Here is a 19,859-nt window from a genome sequence, read left to right as displayed (position 1 = left end):
TTGAGGTGGGGCAAATTTTAATTTCTTTAAATACAGTTGGGTAGTTTAATCTGCAACAATGTATAGTATTTTATAAGATCATATATTTTATATGACCCAAACTCTGACGCTAACCCTAAAACATAGTGGAGTAGAAGTATAAAGTAGTAGAAAGTGGACATACTCAAGCAACGTAAAAGTAGGCTCCTACAAAACTGGACTACTTGGACTAGTATGTAGATATTTTCGATAGTACGCGAAGGCAGCACGTGTTCCAATCTCTTTGTACTCACCGCCACCTACCGATGAAAGTTGAACATGTATTTTCAGAATAAATGAAAGAGACTTGCAATCAATTGCAACTCCCATACTTGACATTTTCGGTGGTTGCACCTATTTGAGCACAACGTCCAGTGAACCACATTCATTTTTTCCGCATTATTAAGCCGCTACAGTAAGTAGGAACAACAGACAACAGCGCCCCCTGACTACATGTATGAACCCTGCATCACGCTGGGAATAAAAGCTCCATCATCCTCCTGCGATACGAGCATCGTTTTGGTGGAGCCAGGGCATCCTCCCAACCCCCGACACCCATGACTGCCGACTAGGGTCGCTCATTACCGGACAAACAGAGGGATTTAAGGACAGTATTATGGCGAAACACCGTAAAGACAGAGACAGCTGGGGTGAGTGTACGTACAATATTTGATATTTCATGCTTTCCTTGACGCACATTTTTTTTGTGTTCCTGTCGAGGCGAGGGTGTAAGCAATGCAGCCAATTAGATGTTTATTCTAGACTCCATCATGAAGGGCTTATTTTCGTTTCGACAAAATTATGATCAATGTGTATTTATTTTGATCTGGATAATATCTAATGTTACTGCTAACGAGAAACACACCGTTTTTTTCTGTGTGTCATTGCATGGATATCGGTCAATCAAGCATACGCCAACAGACATTTAACAAATATATATAAATGATATATAATAATATATGTTTTACCATTAAAACCTGTGGTGAAAGATGCTGTCAGCATACAGGAAATACTCTGATGGGGCGGTTCAGGCCCCTAAAGGCCTGAGAATAACCTTCTGGTTTTATTGTGTTTTTCACACTGAGCCTCTCGTAATGGTCTGTGGTGCATCTGGCATCCAATTATGTAATATTGCATCAGTAAATAGCCTGTCACTAGTTTCATCACCACCATCTTTATACTAATCATTACTGCTATCACCATTATCACCTCCACCACCACGATTATGATGACAACCAGCATCCTGATTGTCACTGACATCACTCTATGGTCCATGTTAACTTTAAACACTGGAAAGAAAAAAAAAAGACTGGATGGTTGTATCAAGGTTTAAGAAAAGAGGGAAAATGCTGCTGTGTGTCATTGGAGAGTTTATCTGGTCTGACCCACTTTGAGCAGACAGTGCTTCTGACGGCAGCAACATGATCAGGTTAACCAGGCAGGCTCGTGCCGGGCCCGGGTGAGGCCTTTGCAGGCGATGTGAAGTCAAACTGACAGTCCTCTTCAGGCCTGAGAGGAAACCTTGGATGATTCCTCCTTAAATTATTCACGGTGCATTCTTGGCACCCTGCATAAATCTTTTAGCATGCTCCCAAATTTTGCCCGATACTCCGTAATCTGCCACAGTGCCTTCATAAGACTCATGCTTTACTTGCAATTACATCCTCAACTGAACATCTCAGCCACACAGATTGGAGTGAGTGACTCCAAAAGTCATTTTGTGCTTTGCAGAACGTACATGGTGAGACACAGGTTTGTTGCAGCATAATGCATACATTACATGAATGGGATTTGGAAGCTAAAACTCCCCCAATCTCTGCACCAGGACAGTCATGCAGCTTGCACGCTCTACATGAGACAGCAGAGATTGGAAACACACTGAGTCACTGCCTGGAAAGCTCTGAATGCACATGATCTCATTGGACACAAACAGATGGGATGGATAGCATGGCGTGATTCATTATTAGTATTAACAAGCTTGCTATTGATCTGGGGCTAACAGGACGGAATAATGGATTCACCTTTCCTGTTTCCTCCCTTAATGGACCACTAAGTTTGCGTCTTATCACTGTGAACAAGTTCTGGATGTTCTCTCGCTCATATAACATTGTTATAACATTGTAGTTGACTTTCCAGTGGTGTTAGTGCTGTAAGTATGTAGAAAAATATCAGCAGGTAAAATACTCATCATCAACATTATCATTTCCCCCTTTCAGGGTCTTCCCCCTTCTCCTCCAGAGCAATACTACATTATTTGAATGCCCCCCCCCCCCCCTCTGTTTTGTCCTCCAGGGTCCCTCGGTGACAAAAATGTGTATGACTGGAGCTCAGAGGAGGAGGAGCCGGACGGACGAGCCCGGCCCGTGCAGGTGCTGCTGGTCAAAGACGACCACACCTTCGAGCTGGATGAGGCGGCGCTGAGCCGCATCCTGCTGGCGGAGGAAGTCAGAGACCGCGAGGTGGTGGCCATCTCTGTGGCCGGAGCTTTCCGCAAGGGCAAGTCCTTCCTCATGGACTTCATGCTGCGTTACATGTACAACCACGTAAGTATCTGGTTCTGTGCTTGAATCTGGATTTTGACTTTGGTCCTCCAACCTCAAAAATGTAACACTAATAATTTTTTCTGCTGTTCGAAGGAAAACTTTCAATGTGACGGCTGCATGTTTAAAAGACTTTTGGAAATTGGAGTTTGACCAAAAGCCGTACCAGTAATTTTCTGCTGAGGCTGCCAATGTCTATATTTAAATATTTTCCTGATATTCTGTTTTCATGCAAAAGATTATATTCATTCTTCTCTCAAAGAAATCCAATCCTGTCAGTGTGGAAAGGTCTGTGATTTAGCTCATGATTGGATATTTAAAAAACTACATTTAATATGAGACGTATCACATTTTTTTGAAAAGGTGGCAAGAAAATAACAGGATGCAGTACATAAATTCATATAAATAAATTCAAATCAATTAACAATAAAATAATCTAACAGTAATGCTGTAAAGCAGCAGACCACATACTGACCAAATATCCCACATTTCATTAAAAGAAGATATCCATTGTACTAACACTTCTGATCCCGTTGTGCTCAGGCGTCTGACAGCTGGCTCGGAGATGCAGACGAGCCTCTGACCGGCTTCTCCTGGAGGGGGGGCTCGGAGAGGGAGACCACCGGGATCCAGATCTGGAGTGAGGTCTTCCTCGTGGACAAGCCAGACGGCAGAAAGGTGAAGTCTGTGACTGTATACCATAAAGTAGACTATTACAATGCAACCAGATACACTGCGACATAATTAAATATGACACAGATACTTTATTAACCTTTTACACTACCTTTTTTATATTTTTATTCATCTTGGCAACAGGTCTGCGTAAGCCTTTATATTCATATAGATACACACACTCACACTTACAAGCTGCCCCGTGAAACCACACTTTGGTCGGTTAACTTGAGAGAAGCCATTTATGCATAGAAACACTTCTAACTAGCTTCTTTTACGCCTGCATCAGCCAAATGTCTCTCATCTTTAGTCACAGAAGGCAGCAACAAAGCAGACCAATAGCCAGAGTGCTGCTGGTTGTCAGCTTTAAATTTGATCCTAATTGTACTTATGTTGTATGTGTTTTTTTAAGAGTCAGAGTAGATTTGACTCGTTCAAGAGCTTTTCTCCGTTTAAATCTCCATTCAAAACCAAACTGAGCTCAGATGGTTCCTTACTCATTTTCAGTGCCTACATGAAGGAGTTGCAGCACTTCTCTAATCCCCCACACACTCTGCTACATCTCACTTTCCTCAGCGCACTAGCTTCACCTCGCAGCGCTGCTCAGAGTCTTTGTGTCTTTTCACAGGTCGCTGTATTGCTAATGGACACACAAGGCACGTTTGATAGCCAGTCGACACTGAGGGATTCAGCCACTGTGTTCGCGCTGAGCACCATGATCAGCTCCATGCAGGTACAGTGACTTTAGTCTTTAGTAATATTGTATGTTTATGTGAATGAATAGGTTTATATTTTTAGCCGAGCTAGCATAACTGCATAACGTTGGTCCAGACTGAAATATCTCAACAGCTATTGTTGTGGTCATGGTCCCCTGAGAATGAGTCCTAATGACTTTGGTGATCCTCTGACTTTTCCTCTAGCGCCACCATGAGGTTGACATTTGTAGTTTTGAGTGAAATGTCAACTACTGAATGGATTTCCATGAAATTTGGTTCACACAGTCATGTCCCCCTTTAGGATGAATTGTCAACACTTTGTATTTAATTTAGCACCAACAGCAGGTCAGAATTTGAATTTGTCCAATACTGTTGGTTTGTGACCAAACCGAATGACATTCCCATCAGGCTCAGCTGTGCAGCACTTTGTGTTTACTGCTAATTGGCAAATGTTAGCATGCTAACATGACAGTGAACATGGTGAACATCATACCTGCTAAACATGAGCATGTTATTGTCATTGTGAGCATTTTAGCATTTAGCTCAAAACACCTCACAGAGCCGTGGCTGTAGACGTTCAGTCTTGTTTGTTCTTTGACTGTTATGTTCCTCTGTTTTCACTCACCATGATGGTTTTATTAAATAGATGTACTACATACTTCCATGTGGAAGTGCTTTAAAGAAATGATACTATAAACGGATGTTTTTAGGTCTACAACATCTCGCAGAATGTACAAGAGGACGACCTTCAGCACTTGCAGGTAACGCTGTCAACACTAAAGCATCACTGACATGTATATTAGCATTTAGATATATGAGTTGACTTCTAGCAGAAACATAAATCCTGTGAACAGACTTCTACACATATTCGAATCTGAATTCATGTGCTCCTGTAGATGCTTTCTTAAGCATCCTAGCGGTCACACTCCTGTTGATCGTTTATAAAAATGACGGTGAGACTTAATCACAACATTTCACATCCATGTTGTTTCAGCTTTTCACAGAGTACGGCAGACTAGCTATGGAGGAGACTTTCCTCAAACCATTCCAGGTACTGTATATCATCTTCACTTGCTGGATGGATTTTTAACTGATTGCATCCAAATGGTAGGAAATGACATTTGGAAATTATTATGTTTATTGCTGTTTGTTTTAATCATCTTGAAATATTGGATTGAGGTTTGTTATGTAAGGAAATTTAGTGAGCAATGGAAAGTTTAGATAATCACAGGAAAAGATTAGAAGGTGTCTGCAACAAAAAGGCAGTGAATTATACTATTTGATCGTAATGTACGGTACGAGATATCATCAACACATGGTAGCTTTTTTTTTTTTTCTTAGTCCATGATTTTCCTGGTTCGAGACTGGAGCTTTCCGTATGAGTTTCCCTACGGACAGGAGGGAGGCATGAAGTTCCTCGAGAAGAGACTGAAGGTCAGTTCTCACTTCCAGTCCTGTCACGTCAGTTTTCTCTGCTGTCATGCTGAACGTGCAGTTTTAAACAATCGCTGTACAAACCCACATGAGGCGAACTAACCAAACTATAAAACGTGATCTATGTGGTCGTGTTTGCGGTGTAGATCTCAGAGAACCAGCACGAAGAGCTGCAGAACGTGCGTAAACACATCCACTCCTGCTTCACCAACATCTCCTGTTTCCTGATGCCTCACCCTGGCCTCAAAGTGGCCACCAACCCACACTTTGACGGGAGAATTACAGGTACCTATCCTCTGTCTTACAACGCTTCATTCAGTCTTTCATGTACAGTAGGGTTCCTTGTTAAAAGTTTCTGACCTTGAGTGATCATCAGAGTCAGGTTTGAAATGGGTGGATTGCGCCTATCGGTTACATTAAACATAAACAATATGAAATTATTTCAGTCACACTAGGGATGGCGATGTCTGTCATTTTAGTTCAGACTGAAATATCTTGACTAACTAACGATTTGGACGGATCGCCATGAAACTTTCTACAGACATTCATTATTCCCAGAGGATTTTATTGTGAAATGTCTTTTGGAAGGATAGCCATGACATTTGGTACAGACATTAATGTTCCCCGTAGGGAAAACTGTAATAACTTTGGCAATCCTGTGACTTTTCATCTCTCATCAGATCAAAACTTTAAATCGTCAAATACAGTACTTAATACTTGCAAAAAGACATTCTCAACAGCCTCAGCTGTACTTTGTATTTAGTGCTAATTAGGACTTAGCATGCTAACATGATTAACAACTATTACCTGCTAAACATTAGCATGTTAGCATGGCTATTAACTCACAAAAGTCACATATGTATACATTTGAATGAGATCATTTAGGGAATAGGTGAGTGTAGGTAGAACAGAAATGCATCATTTACAATGCTCCTTACTAAAATGTGTGAATTATGTGTGAGAAATACAAATAAGTGATGTAAGTTATGGTTTTGAGTTAACACAGACAGGTTGAAGTATTTAAGTTAGATATATATCTACAAATCTAAGAAACAGGTATAAATATGTAACCACACAGCCGGTGCAGGAGCAGCGCCCGGGGGAAACAAGCCGCTAAGAGTCTTACTGTTTGCTGCTCCGAAATGCTGATCTTTCCCATTTCTTTTCCTGGACCACCACATGCACCACCAGAAACGTCACCGAGCAAACACTGTTGAACTTCAGCACAGACTGTACACACACACACACACACACACACACACTCACACACACACACACACACACTCACACACACACACACACACACACACACACACACACACACTCACACACACACACACACACACACACACACACACACACACTCACACACACACACGCACACTCACCAGCCGCTGCCTCTCTTCCCCGTCTAGAGATCGATGGCGACTTCTTGAACAACCTGAAGGTTCTGGTCCCCTGGCTGCTCAGTCCTCGTAACATCGACGTGAAGGAGATCAACGGCAGCAAAATCACCTGCAGAGGCCTGGTGGAGTACTTCAAGGTCAGAGCAAAGGACCACGCTAATATCTAACACTCGAGCCAACACTGTACTTTCTTTTCAATACTGATATTAGTTTTGACATATTTTATCTTTATAGCTAAAACTTGTTATTTTATTGTGTATATTAGTAACTGTTCCACTCTGTGTTTCTGCACACGACTGTGTCTAAATCCAACATATTTATTTTACTTGATGATTTAACCACTTCTGTTACTTTTAATTATTTTTGTTGCCCCTTTATTTCAGGCGTACATCAAAATATACCAAGGTGAGGAGCTGCCACATCCAAAATCCATGCTGCAGGTACATTTTCCTCATCGTCTTTCTAGAAGAAATTAAAAATATTTTACTACTTTTGTCTCATTGCACTTTAAATTTACTATTTTTGTCAGTGTATCTAGTATTTAGTACCTTTTATTTTAGTTTTTCATGCTTTATTTGTACACATGTATACATAATGTGTATATTATTCTAGTTTTTAAAGTTACTTATCTAAGCATCTGTTGTTATATTTCCCCGGCTGTGACACATTTCCCTGCTTGGGATCTATAAAGTTAAAGTACCTTAAAATAAATGATCACTATATTTTCATCTGCTTCCTCTCAGGCCACAGCAGAGGCGAATAATTTGGCAGCAGTAGCGGCCGCAAAGGATCTGTACAACAAGAAAATGGAGGGGGTAGGTGGAAATGTAAACAGGACTTTCAAGAAAATCCCGACCTGTCCACTAGCTGTGTGATCCTTCTTCACTGACCCTCTCCATTCTGTTCCCAGGTCTGCGGGGGTGACCGGCCCTTCCTGGCTCCCAGCGAGCTGCAGGCCCGACACAGCGTCATCAGAGAGGAGGCCCTGCAGGTGTTTCGGGGCGTGAAGAAGATGGGAGGCGAGGAGTTCAGCCGCCGCTACCTGCAGCAGCTGGAGGGAGAAATCGACGAGGTGTTTGTCCAGTACATCAAGCACAATGACTCCAAGAACATTTTCCACGCTGCCCGCACGCCGGCCACCCTGTTCGTGGTCATCTTTGTCATGTACGTGGCTGCGGGCATCACAGGCTTTGTGGGCGTGGACATCATTGCCAGCTTGTGTAACATGATCCTGGGTCTGGCACTGATCACTCTCTGCACCTGGGCCTACATCCGGTACTCCGGGGAATACCGAGAACTCGGCGCCGTCATCGACCAGGTGGCTGGTGCACTGTGGGACCAGGTAAATGAAAACATAAACATATTCTGTCTAATTTAATCAATATGTGAATCAATACTCACCAAGTTCAAATGTTATTAATATTGCAAAATCAAGAGCAAGAGTCTTTGCACACAATACAGAAAGATAAAACTTCTTTATATGTGCACAGCCACATGCACAAAATGTGTATATTGCATGCAGATTAAATTACATTTTTCAAGAAATGAACATATCAACAGCGAAAATAGGAGATACTGAAGTGAAAAAGAAGTTTACAGTAAACTGTAGAAATAAGAAGAGCCATAGTAAAGAGAGAATATGTGTGTTTTAGAATTGGATTTAAAATTCTCAACTGAGCCAGATATCCAGCAATGAAGATGTACTGTTATATATGGTTTAATACCAGGCGCTGGATACACAGCGGTACCAATCTGTTGAGGGTTTTGTAGTTTAGAAGGAGATATAACATCTGGTTAGTCTGGCCAAAACTGTTTCTTTCTCATTATAATAAATTAATACTCATCACAATTTCCCAAAGTTGACTTGTTCAAATTACTTGTTTTGTCCAACCAGATGTATTGCAGTACACTGCACAATCATAGGAGAATAAGAAAACCATCAAATCTGCGACAATTCACCTGTCAATAAGATATATGCTGGTTCATTTTCTGTTAATTGACTAATTGATTAATCAACAATCAACAGCACAGACCATACTGTACACTGTCCACGTCTTTATCAGTATCTTTAAACCACTAGAGGGCAGCAATCCCCTTTACATCAGCGTTAGAGGCAGTAAGGCCAGATCCATCACAGCAGTAATGAATAGTTATTGAACATGCTTTACGTTATATATGCATGTATGTGCTCACTCTCTATATATTTCTTGTTTTTAATGCCTCTGCAGGGGAGCACAAATGAGGTAAGTGGAGCAATCCAAGTGGGAATATTTACTTTTTCTCAAAATTGAGTTCTCGTTTCACAATTTGTGTCCAAATCTTTTGGAAGGTGGATATCATGACAATATCTTAATGGGACCCTACAGTATGTTAACCTTATGTTAACCTGTAATTCATTTAGATCCTCACAGTAACTTATGCTAAATACATTACTGATGCCCATTACCCCCAAAATTGCTGAACTGCATCCCCACCCTGACATTATCTGAAGGGATCTTTGGGAGTTAAATTCCCTGCCTGTGACCACCTCTCTCTCTCTGTCTCTGCCCCACAGGCTCTCTACAAGCTGTATAATGTAGCAGCCAATCACAGGCACCTGTACCACCACGCCTTCCCCGGGCCTCAGGTGGACGAGGTTGCCGAGGAGCAGGACAAGAAGAGGGACTGATAAGACAAGATAAGACAGAGTACAGCAGGGACTTCCTGGACAGGAGGAGGAGGAACATCCTCACCCATCAGGCACTCTTTTATTCTGGTATTGGCTGGTGCCCACCAATACATCCACCACTTTAAACGTAATAACGGACTGTATAATGTTCATGTATAGGCAACGTCAGAGCATCTCCTCAGTGGGTGCCTGCTTTCAAGCGATGGATGCCATTTATCATTGTCTCTCACTTTTTGTCTGTGAAAAGAATAACACCTGTACAGATACTGCAGGCCCTCTGCCAGAGGAGACCTCGGCATGTCCAACCTCCAGTTAGCTGTTGATTTCATATCAGACGGGTTTCTTTCCATCATTTGTCTCCGACGACGTTTTTCAAAGTATAGCCAAATCTGTGAAATCCCCATTTGTGACGATCGTTACGTTCTTTGAAGTTTAGTGCTGTTTATAAGAAACAATATCTATGATCTGCGATGTTTGAAAGACAAAATATGTACTGTATGTTAAGTAATGAAGCGTTACAAGCATCATCAGCATGGTAAGTGGTTAATGTCTGTCATCTTTAAGCTCTGAAACCAGGTATACTTTATAAACAATTGAGTTTTAATGGTTGTGACAAAGTGGTATTGTGCCATAACATGTAAAAATGATTTCACATCTCCTGCAGCCGGGCTACATGCAGACACTCGATGGCACTTTTATTAGTTGTATACAGTATGTTTTGTTTTGGAGGTTGGTGTTACTTGTGACAGAGGTCTAGATCAGGGAGTTGCTTTGTGCTGACATTTACTTTAAAACAACAGCACTGGGTGGAAAGACAAAAACACACAGTTCAAAGTTTACACAGCATAGCTGACATTATCTCTCACTTTGTAGTCTGCTTGCAGTTTTGTAATTACGCAGCGTCCCAGTGATCCTCTGTGTGCGTGTTTGGTCTTTGAGGTTGAGGGGAAAGAGCGTGTTTGGTTTCCATTGTGATGTAGAGGTGGTGGGCGAAACCATTGTTGTGTTTCTCACTGAATGTTCGAGCAAATCCGAGGAATGTAGCTATTCTGTGGCCACTGAGGAATCAAAGCTAGATGTTATTAGGCGGGGCGACAGGCCTGCTTTGCAAAGGGATCCTCATTCCACATCTCTTTCATCATCTTCACACACTTAAGTTGAATCATCTGTAAAAAAAAAAAAAAAAAAACTGTTGCATGGTGAAAGAGGCCAGCCCCCCCCCCCCCCAGCCCCACTTTTTGTGTTTCAAAAACAGCTTGCATTTGTAAACAAAAGGCTTGTATTGGTGACAGCACTTTTTGGTGTTTGACTACGTTGGCTTAGTAGACTGTTACTGTACATTTGTATAACTGCTGTAGTTATTGTTTTTAGCTCATTGAATAACCCAGAATCATAGAGCTCGCTGTGAAATGTCTGCATCACGTACAGCTGCAGCGCTGAAATGTTTTTTTTCCATGTATATCTGGTCACCAACAGTACAGGAACACTGTCATGCATATTTAGCAAGTTTATACTGAGGTTTGACCTCAAGGGTTGAAAATTTCAAGGCACGGCAGCAGAGTGGCTTCTTGAGTCTTCCACAATGTATAATCAACATCAGTGAGGCCTTCACACAAAGAACCATTGAAGTCCAGTTTAAGATTCGTGAGGTTTGAAAATCCCATCTCTTCATGACTCTGTTGAAGTGTCCATTCATAAGTCAGAAAAGTAGCATTTGTTTACATTGTGTTGCGTTTACACTAAAGATTAAATAATAATTGGAAGATTTGCTCTGTTTAAAAAAAGAAAGAAGAGACAATGTTTCAAAACGTATTATTCCTGGATTTGACAATTCATTCCTAAAGCCGCCCCCATCGACACTTGAATCAACTCCGGATATCGTGGGAGCCTCAGTGTACTGAAAGGTCACATGAATCAGCCTCTTCCAAGGCAACACTGCTAAGTTTCCGCACACACACTGCAAAACTTCAGTTACGAGGAAATAATAAATAATAAAGTTGGACCAAATTAACGAAAACTAGACTTGAGTAATTTCTTTAACGATTCCCTCCAGACATGTTTTAATACTTTGGTATTGAATAATAATCTGTGTCTGATGTGTATATGTTTTTTTTCACAAAAAAAAGTTCAATTAGCTTGTTAAAAATTCTTAAAATTACATCTACTGCTTCTCCCTCATTGAAAAATCCAGCAATTATGAATATGCAAATATTTTTATTTTCACAGGATGTCTCAGACTTCACTGAAAAGTCCATTCTCAGTGTTTGTGCACTGGAGGCTTCATACAAGAAAATCTAGTGATATACTAAATAATCTACAATATGTTTTTGCCAGTTTATTAGGTACCCTTAACGAAAACTGCGAAGAAGTCCTGCAATAAATCCTCCCTTCATGAAGGTTATGATGTTCAGTTTTTGATGACACTGTTTTATAAAGGTGTTTCTTGAACTGTATGATTATTTTGGAGGACGTAGTTTGTGGTGTTGTATTGCATTATAGTATTTATATCAATGAGGGAAGGTTAAATAATAGAAACTCCTCTCAGAATAATGCAATATTTTTCAGTTTTACAATAGAAAAGACTTTCAAGATGAAGACTAGCTGGTTGGTTTGGTAGACGCTCATCCCTTTTCTCGGGACCTTCTGGGACCCCACACAGGATGAGACAGTCCTGAACGGGATTCAGGTGATGATTCTCTGCAGGTTCTACAAGCGACCCCTTCCAGACCCCCTTTAATACATTGTTATTATAAGAACATTGCTTATAGCTGCTTTAACTGTTTTGTGTCTCAAAATGAAGTCTGTTTAAGGCTCCACGTGACAGTGAACAGGCTGTATGGTCAATTATCGTATTTTTCTTCACTGCAGACTTTATTGCTTATGTCCTGTATTTGAAATCCACAAAATCAGATATATGTACAAACTGATGACACCATTGTGAACAGATATGATGGAGACCTTCTTGCACAGCGAAGGGCTCGTCGAAGAGATGTTCTTAACAAACCTATTCCACTGTTACCTAATCAGACACCTTTTAAAGACATTCAGAAATGTTTGGATTTGTAATCACTCTCATATGCAGGTCCCATTAAATACTTACATTTATTTATTTTATTGCGAACATAGTTTTTTGTTGTATATTTTGAAAGTAGTAGTGCCATAAAACATTTGTCTTTTTTCATTTTGGTGAGTAAAACTAGCACCAGACTCAAAACCTCCAGCACAAAAACATTTCTGAGTATCTTAAGAGCTGATTGATTAGTGATCAATAGAATATGCTTCCAAGAACCAGCACTTCTTCTTCCACAGAAGAGACGTGTCAGTCCATAAAAATAAGGCATTACCAAGGCATGAAATACCCAGAAAGAATGAAACAAGGAGTTGAATTGCACTTGTTTGGCAAACTTAATGTGTTTTCTGAACTATTTTATGAAGTTCCAGTAGCTTATTTATGTCTCATTATACACACAAACACACAGAATAAGAATATTCCTGACTTACAGTAATGCCAAGAGCCACGAGATGCTCAAACCACTGCATCAAATGTGATGCTTCATCCAACAAAAGGTCTTTAAATAAAGACGTGTTTCATATCAAAACTTAAATATCTGTGAACGTTTTGGTGGATTGTCTTATAAAGGAAATTAAAAAAGAAAAGAAAAATGCACACTTCATTGTTTAATGAAAAAGAGTGTGGTTTCAGTTTATGAGCGTAACAAAGCAAAAGGAAAAAATAGTCATGAAGTATTTCAAACAGAAACAAATTAGAAGAAGCTGCCGGTCATTTTCTCCCACAGGAAACAATGACGGAGTAGCTGGTGTATACAAAACATAAGCAGACATCGTAAAAATGCTGCGTTTTATTTTATTAAAAAGGCACAATCTCAGGATGTTTTTGAACAAGTATCCATAGTTTGTCTGTTCTCAGTCTTAAAAACAGAAATCCATACAGCAATTCAGTTCCCAGGGCAGTGGCTGTAAATATCTGCACATGTAGCACATTATAGGTTCTTTTTCTTCACTGGAGAGTTTTTTCAGTCTCATGGTCATTCATAAATTGAGTGTCACATGGGGGAGAAGGGGGGCCCCCCCTGTGTGTCTTGACTTCCTGGCTGATATATTTGGATCAAGCAAAAGGCACAGATGTGTTTGGTAAAGATGCAATTAAGAGTCAATCATGATTTCAAAAGAAACCCTGACCGCTCCCAAACTGTGGAAACCTCAGAGAGGTGTGGCAGCGTCCCTGCTGCACATACACATCACATGTTCCCTATGAAGTTCTTGTTGGGCTGCTGGGCGTACCACTGCTGCCGCTGTTTGCGAGCCTCCACCTCCGACAGCAGCGCCTGCCGGTACGCCTCGTACGATTTGACGATGTGTTCCAGCTCCTTCATGAAGAGCAGCTTCAGCATGCCCTGATACGTGTCCAGGTCTGCCAGCTGGAACAACTCCCACTTCAAGATGTGGTCATACCTGATGTAAAAGGGAAGATATTTATGGTACTTTGCAAAGTGTTGGACGGCCATGGTGCTGTTTTAATGAGTGGGTATTAGTAGTACCTCTCATTCCACCAACTATAGCCCGGCTGATACTGATATTACTATTTTAAAAACTAAAAAAAGAATTGGCAGACTAATCGATGATGAAAATGACTGTTATTTGCTGCTGTAATAGTACTCACTTGAGAGGGGCACGGGCATACACCTGTAGCCAGTCTGGGATCTCAGCCGTGTGGTACGGGTTAGCGGGCACCAGCACTGGCTGGTTCCTCTCTGCGGGTCGTGGCTGATAGGCCACAGGAGGTGGTAATGGCGGAGGCTGATCATAGCGAGGCACACTGGAACAGACAGAGGCAATGTTATATTTCTACCTTATTTCATCTGTGTGAAACCAACTCAGGCAACTCAAAAGACTGTGCTGATAACCCGGGCCAAACCTTTAATGAGGAAAAGAGGAAAACTTTTTTCTAGCGAGTTCATTGTTCCAGGAAATGGTAGCATTTAAGGGCTGTGAGGACGAGTTCAAAAGACATAAAAAATAAGTGGAAGGGAAAAAACGCAGCTTTATAAAACACAAGATCTTTCACTTTTCACATTGATGACATACCTTGGAGCACAGGGGTGACGATACTGTGCCCTCTTGTTGATGTGATCCACATAGTAGACCCCAAACTCAGCCGACTCCACCTTTTCCCAGCCTGGAGGGAGCCCCTCCCTCTCCAGAGGGTGGCTCCAGTGTGTAGTGTTAGTGTTGTGGTCAATGTAGTACTTCCTGCCACGGATGGTCCAGTCAACGGTCCAGCCGGCAGGAAGGGGGAGGTCCTCTCCCGTTAGACTAGAGAGGTTCCCAAGGGACTTGGCCTGTATTCGACCTATGCCTGAGGAAAACAAACATTTCTTTTTAGAAACCTAGAGGGAGAGGGAGAGATGTCTGACCAAACATACAGCAGAGCAGCTGCCAGCAAACAGCGCCTCTGGGAATGAAAAAATAGTTTGAGAAAATTCTTAAAAACAGCATGTGTGGGAAAATGTCATTTAAAGGAGAGGAATGTACAGCATTTAAAAAGGTCATTCTGATGTGGCAACTGAACATAGTGCAGGATATGGGAGGAATGCAATGAATCACCTCTTTAAGCATGACTGATGCAGGGATGCTTAATCCCTTTGACTCTGTGACTGTTGTGACGGAGCATCTTATTCTAACTGACATCATTTGGGATGAATGGTAGGAAATGGGAGTGTTGTTAGGTTTGGACAGGAAGGCAGAGATCTGTGCATGGCCAGGCATACACACAGGAGCTTTCACCGGAAGAGAACAAACCACTGAACTCCCAAACACTCTGTAAGAGCAGACAGCAGTGCGGGTTCATTCAACACATCCTGTACTTTTATTGGTGAATAATGTCAGCGAGGAATGTCGAGCCAACAGCTGTGTGGATGAGTTAGACTGAGTGAGAACTGTCATGACTCAAAACCAATGAGCCTGGAGGAACCCAGAAAGGGTTGAAAACTCAGGAGAATGTGTGGGGAATGAAGTTTCTCGGTAAAATGGCCGCTACAATCTGATAAATTCTGCACGAGAGTGACAGCAACAGAGCTGGAGCTCTTTGCCAGCTGCTGAGTGAAGGGACGGAATGTGCGAGCGCTCCGCAGAAATGCGCTCCTCCTCCTCCTCTTCCACCACCTCATCATCATCATCTCTGCCCTTTTCCTCAGAAAAATGGCAGAGAGCCATACTCGCTGCAGACTTAAAGCTCAATGCATCACAGGAATTTCACTGGATACAGGAGGACTAGACAGATATTTACAACTGGTGACTCACAACGTAGTTGTGCAAAAGAAATAAAATTGAAATTGAGTCAGTGATTACCAAAAGTATGAATCACCAGAAACAATTATTTGTTTAAAAAAAGGACCAGATCGGCGTACAATTTCTCTTTTAAACAGATTTTATGTTTCCCTGCATTCAAAAGTGGGACTGACTTTCCCCTGCAGTTTCAGGAAACCGGGGTACTTTTGCAATGAGCACATTTAATGCTTCAAGTAACAGAAAGTAAAAGGAAAATGGGGACAGAATGAAAAATGAGCTGCTAACCATGTGTCAAAAATGCTATGATTATTATGTGTGATCAACAAAAAAAAAAGAACTATGTGAACAACTACACAATGTTTGCACTGCAAATGTTGTTTGTATAACACAGTTTTTATCCATATTTTCAAAAAGATTAGCCAATGTTCACCTATTTATATTAAAAATAAACACTAGTAAATTGCCAATTTTCTAAATGGAAAATTTATATAAGAAGCCCTACAAATAAACATGGACTATTTTCAAACTACATCTTATTTCCTTTAATACTATTTTTGTGAAAATGAAATGTTTATAGTACAAAAATAATGCTGTTCCTGATAAAAAAAGGAAGTGTCAGCTGATTGTAGGTAGATGACTCCTCCAAAACGTCTCTGCTTACCACCCAGTGCATTTACCTTACGTGTGCTATGTAACTATACAGAGAGCAGTACCTACGTACACAGATGATTAAAAGAAGTGAGCAGTCTGAGGCTGAGACATTTGACTGGGGGCAGACTGCAAATTGCTAGTTTGAGGGCAGAAAGATTCAGCAAACAGAGATGTGAAAAATGCAGAGCCCCTAATGCTTGTTTAACTTCACTCAAAACAAGACTCCATGATGTGAGATAGGCGGGTCTGACATAAAACCAGACCATATACATGACGTTGACAAGTCAGCCACAAAATAAAAGGTTCTCTATTGTTTGGAGTGGGTTGGAAAAGTCCTGTGACCCCCTAAACATTTAATCTCATGGAAATTACACACTTACATGATACTAATGTTTACAATGTGGAGCAGAAAGATAAAAATATTTGATTCCTCAGGAAAACTGAAGTAAAATTGTTCTGAACTGTTCAGTGACAACCAATAGTTTGCATTCCTTTCAGAGTGGCCTATGTATGGTCCAAAACCCATCCATAATACTTTGCCATTTCAAAACAGCAATCATGCATGAGTATAGCCTCTTTACTTCGACGGCAACATTTTCTTGGGACCCCAAAGTTGGCAACGTTTCCTCAAACTTTTCCCCAAAAGACAAAACTGTAAAGTTGTAGACTTGCTGGTGTGATTTCACTCATTCTCAAACATGACTGCTCCACTTTCATACCTCAGAATTTGCAGACAAAAAGCCATAAAAAGATCAGTTTTAGTCCCTCCAGAGATTATGACTGCCAGCCATGTACTTTCCAAAATCAGGCGTGCAGTTGAAGAACACAATTCCTGATCTTTGTCACATTTGGAACTCTTTCTTGCTTCCAATTTCTTATCACTGCCCCTTGTTTACTATCCTATAGAGAAGAAGCATCTAAACTAATACTGTAAAAAGTGAGTAGCAAAATACATTTCATGTTTACCTGAAGGGGGTCTGCTTGGAGCTGGTGGTGTGTGTTGTCGTGGAAGTCTTTGGAAGTTGTGTTCATTGTGCTCATAGTATCTATAGTCCTCAGGAAAGCGGTCCGGGACCCTCCTGGGCTGATGCTGCTGATGCTGTTGGTGCTGCTGGTTGTCATAGTAAGGTTCAGAGGGGTAGTAATACCGGGCAGCGTCTCCATTCTCAGACATGGGGCTCACGTCTGTGAGGAAGGACTGTGAGGACCCTCCGTACTCGTGGGGCAGGTCTCCCAGACTGCGAGGCAGGTATGGAGGTGCTGACATGCGGTGGCTCTCTCTGCGCGCCACCTCATGAGGGGGCCTCTGCACAGGGGTACGGAGAAAACTCTTGTTGCGGGACACCACAGGCTCCCGGCTGGGTGCCACAGGGTAGGCAGAGGGCCCCATGTCTGGCAGAGGGACCTCTGTGCGTCTGGGAATAGTGGGTCCATGACGGATGAACGAGGGCATAAGATCTGCAACCAGGTAAACACGGCAAGTGCAACTGTCAACATCAGTCAACACAATAACGCAGTACCAATAGAGAGTGGAGGAATGTAACTAAGTACACTTACTCCAATACTTTGCTTACGTAAAGTTTGGAGATACTTGTACTTTTCTTCTAAAAATTGTAATACAAAATAAATGATCATGTTATAAAATATGATTTATTGTTAAAGTGTATATTAAACTGCCCAACAGTAGTTAAATTAGCTCCACCATGAACTACATTACATTTCTACTTTCACTTCAATGCATCATTAATAATAACACAATATCATAAACGTTAATACTTTCATACTTTTAGTTACTTGTATAACGTCAAAAGTTTGAATGCAGGATCTTTACTTGCAATGTAGTATTTAACAGCATAGTACTGCTACTTTCAGTAAATGTTATTATACTTCTTCAACAGCTGCTAATAAGTACAAAGTGGTAATACTAACAGTATAACGCAAATTACGCGCTTGAGATTTTTCCTTTCTAACAGACTATTTAACATCAGAGGACAATTCAACAAGTCACGGACAGATGACAACACTCATTCAATTTCTACCAATGATCAAATGTAAGCTAACTAGCAACAACTCTGACTTCTCAGTAACATTAAACCACTCCACTGAACATAGAGTCAGGAAACACCTAAAAATAAAGGCAATAAAAAAGCAAAATACTTATTTTAGTGCTATCAATCTGAGCAGTTACCGTTATCTCTCAACTTTCCTTTGGCATCGCAGCTGACGTTAATGTAGCAAGATGATGAACATTTAGCTAGCTAGCACTTGAACTACAAGGTTAGCAGCTTGTTTGGTTACGGTGTATAAAAAACGGGATTAATCCGTTGGTTACAAGCTCAAGAGGCTCAATAATGTGGCTTTATGTTTCCACACATGCACTTCAGCCCGTTTGTAATTGTTAGCTTGCTACTTATTAGCACTAAAGTTCATTTTCGCTAGTAGGCTAACTGGTGCTAACTTGAGCTAGCTGGCTAACTTAACAACTTGTTGCGCTTACTTCGCAGGAGCGGCGACGTTTCCTTCTTCACATATTTCCCGTGTACCTCGGCTGGTTTCGACGCTTCGTTTTTACTTTTCTTTCGTGAGAGCATAACTCAAGGCTCGGAAACATCAACAACACGGCGCTGTTAAGTCATGGCACAATCCCTCGACTCTGCGACCATCCCGTTCAACTTGCAAAGCGCGGAAAGTAAACATTTTAAGCTTTAGATTAGCTAGCGGCCAGTTAGCCAGCTAACTTGAGCTACTGGATGAGTGTTTCCTCCAGTGGTTCAGTCAGCTCTGAGCAGCGCTGCACTCCAACCGCTGATCCTCACTGGGAATGGTTACTGTACGGCCCTGCCCATCTGGAAACTCAACCTCTGCAGGCGGATACACAAATAATGTTGACAACTGAGCAACACAGCCCATTCATCCACATGACACACAGTAAACAGAAAATGGGACAAACATGTACATGTGTCATGACTCTAAACTGAGACTAGGAGATCCAACCTTTGCACATAGGTTAGCAAAGACTGTTCAAAAAGCAAAGTGGAAATAATACCACACTGTAAAAAACACTTAATTACAGGTAAAAACACTACATTAACAATGTCACAAGAGTAAAAGTACACAAATAAGTGCAAACAACATACTTTGCAGAATGACTCCTGTCAGGGATTTATAAATACATGTACATAATTAGTCCATGCATTTAGGCAGAGTAATGTTGTATATAGTGGAGCATATGATCAGTTATATGTATGTCAAATAATATGAAACATAATTAGTAACTAGAACTGTTAGATAACTGTAATGGAGTAAAAAGTACAATTTGTACTTGGAGTAGAAGTATACAGTAACAAATATGCAAGTACGAGTACCTTAAAATTACACTCAAGTACAGTACTTCAGTAAAATACAAACAAACAAGAAGAGACAAATTATTCCAGTCAAACCAAAC

General features: G+C 41.1%; 2 protein-coding genes across 4 annotated transcripts; one reads left to right on the top strand and one right to left on the bottom strand.

Moving 5' to 3' along the window:
• Window positions 1-634: 634 nt before the first annotated feature.
• Window positions 635-9,454, top strand: atl1 (atlastin GTPase 1). 3 transcript variants are annotated; one of them, XM_070921009.1, is made up of 14 exons: window positions 635-668; window positions 2,311-2,561; window positions 3,102-3,236; window positions 3,859-3,963; window positions 4,657-4,707; window positions 4,941-4,997; window positions 5,288-5,380; window positions 5,527-5,665; window positions 6,796-6,923; window positions 7,170-7,226; window positions 7,530-7,601; window positions 7,697-8,128; window positions 9,015-9,029; window positions 9,341-9,454. In XM_070921009.1, the coding sequence occupies exons 1-14, from the start codon at window positions 635-637 to the stop codon at window positions 9,452-9,454; spliced, it is 1,683 nt and encodes a 560-aa protein (XP_070777110.1). The 3 variants fall into 3 exon arrangements, with proteins under 3 accessions (XP_070777110.1, XP_070777107.1, XP_070777109.1); XM_070921006.1 differs by having other exon boundaries at window positions 635-674; XM_070921008.1 differs by lacking the exon at window positions 9,015-9,029.
• Window positions 9,455-12,304: 2,850 nt separating this feature from the next.
• sav1 (salvador family WW domain containing protein 1) lies at window positions 12,305-19,059 on the bottom strand. Its single transcript, XM_070920369.1, has 5 exons — window positions 18,912-19,059; window positions 17,381-17,872; window positions 14,561-14,831; window positions 14,136-14,291; window positions 12,305-13,927 (listed from the first exon to the last, which is right to left on the bottom strand). The coding sequence occupies exons 1-5, from the start codon at window positions 19,003-19,005 to the stop codon at window positions 13,714-13,716; spliced, it is 1,227 nt and encodes a 408-aa protein (XP_070776470.1). The 5' UTR covers window positions 19,006-19,059; the 3' UTR covers window positions 12,305-13,713.
• Between the last annotated feature and the right edge of the window lie 800 nt (window positions 19,060-19,859).

Source organism: Enoplosus armatus, chromosome 15, assembly GCF_043641665.1.
Source record: "Enoplosus armatus isolate fEnoArm2 chromosome 15, fEnoArm2.hap1, whole genome shotgun sequence".
Lineage (NCBI taxonomy): Eukaryota > Metazoa > Chordata > Actinopteri > Centrarchiformes > Enoplosidae > Enoplosus > Enoplosus armatus.
Note: the sequence above shows the minus strand (reverse complement) of the source record. Positions and strands in the feature narration are given on the sequence as shown.

Bases quoted from the DNA above. Each gene is read 5' to 3' on its own strand.
- sav1 (XM_070920369.1), bottom strand. From the start codon at position 19,005: ATGCTCTCACGAAAGAAAAGTAAAAACGAAGCGTCGAAACCAGCCGAG. The intron at 17,873-18,911 runs GTAAGCGCAACA...ACCTGGTTGCAG, and splicing joins AACGTCGCCGCTCCTGCGAA to ATCTTATGCCCTCGTTCATC. The intron at 14,292-14,560 runs GTATGTCATCAA...TGTCTGTTCCAG, and splicing joins CGTCACCCCTGTGCTCCAAG to TGTGCCTCGCTATGATCAGC.
- atl1 (XM_070921006.1), top strand. From the start codon at position 635: ATGGCGAAACACCGTAAAGACAGAGACAGCTGGGGTGAGT. The intron at 5,381-5,526 runs GTCAGTTCTCAC...TTTGCGGTGTAG, and splicing joins TCCTCGAGAAGAGACTGAAG to ATCTCAGAGAACCAGCACGA. The intron at 7,227-7,529 runs GTACATTTTCCT...GCTTCCTCTCAG, and splicing joins ATCCAAAATCCATGCTGCAG to GCCACAGCAGAGGCGAATAA.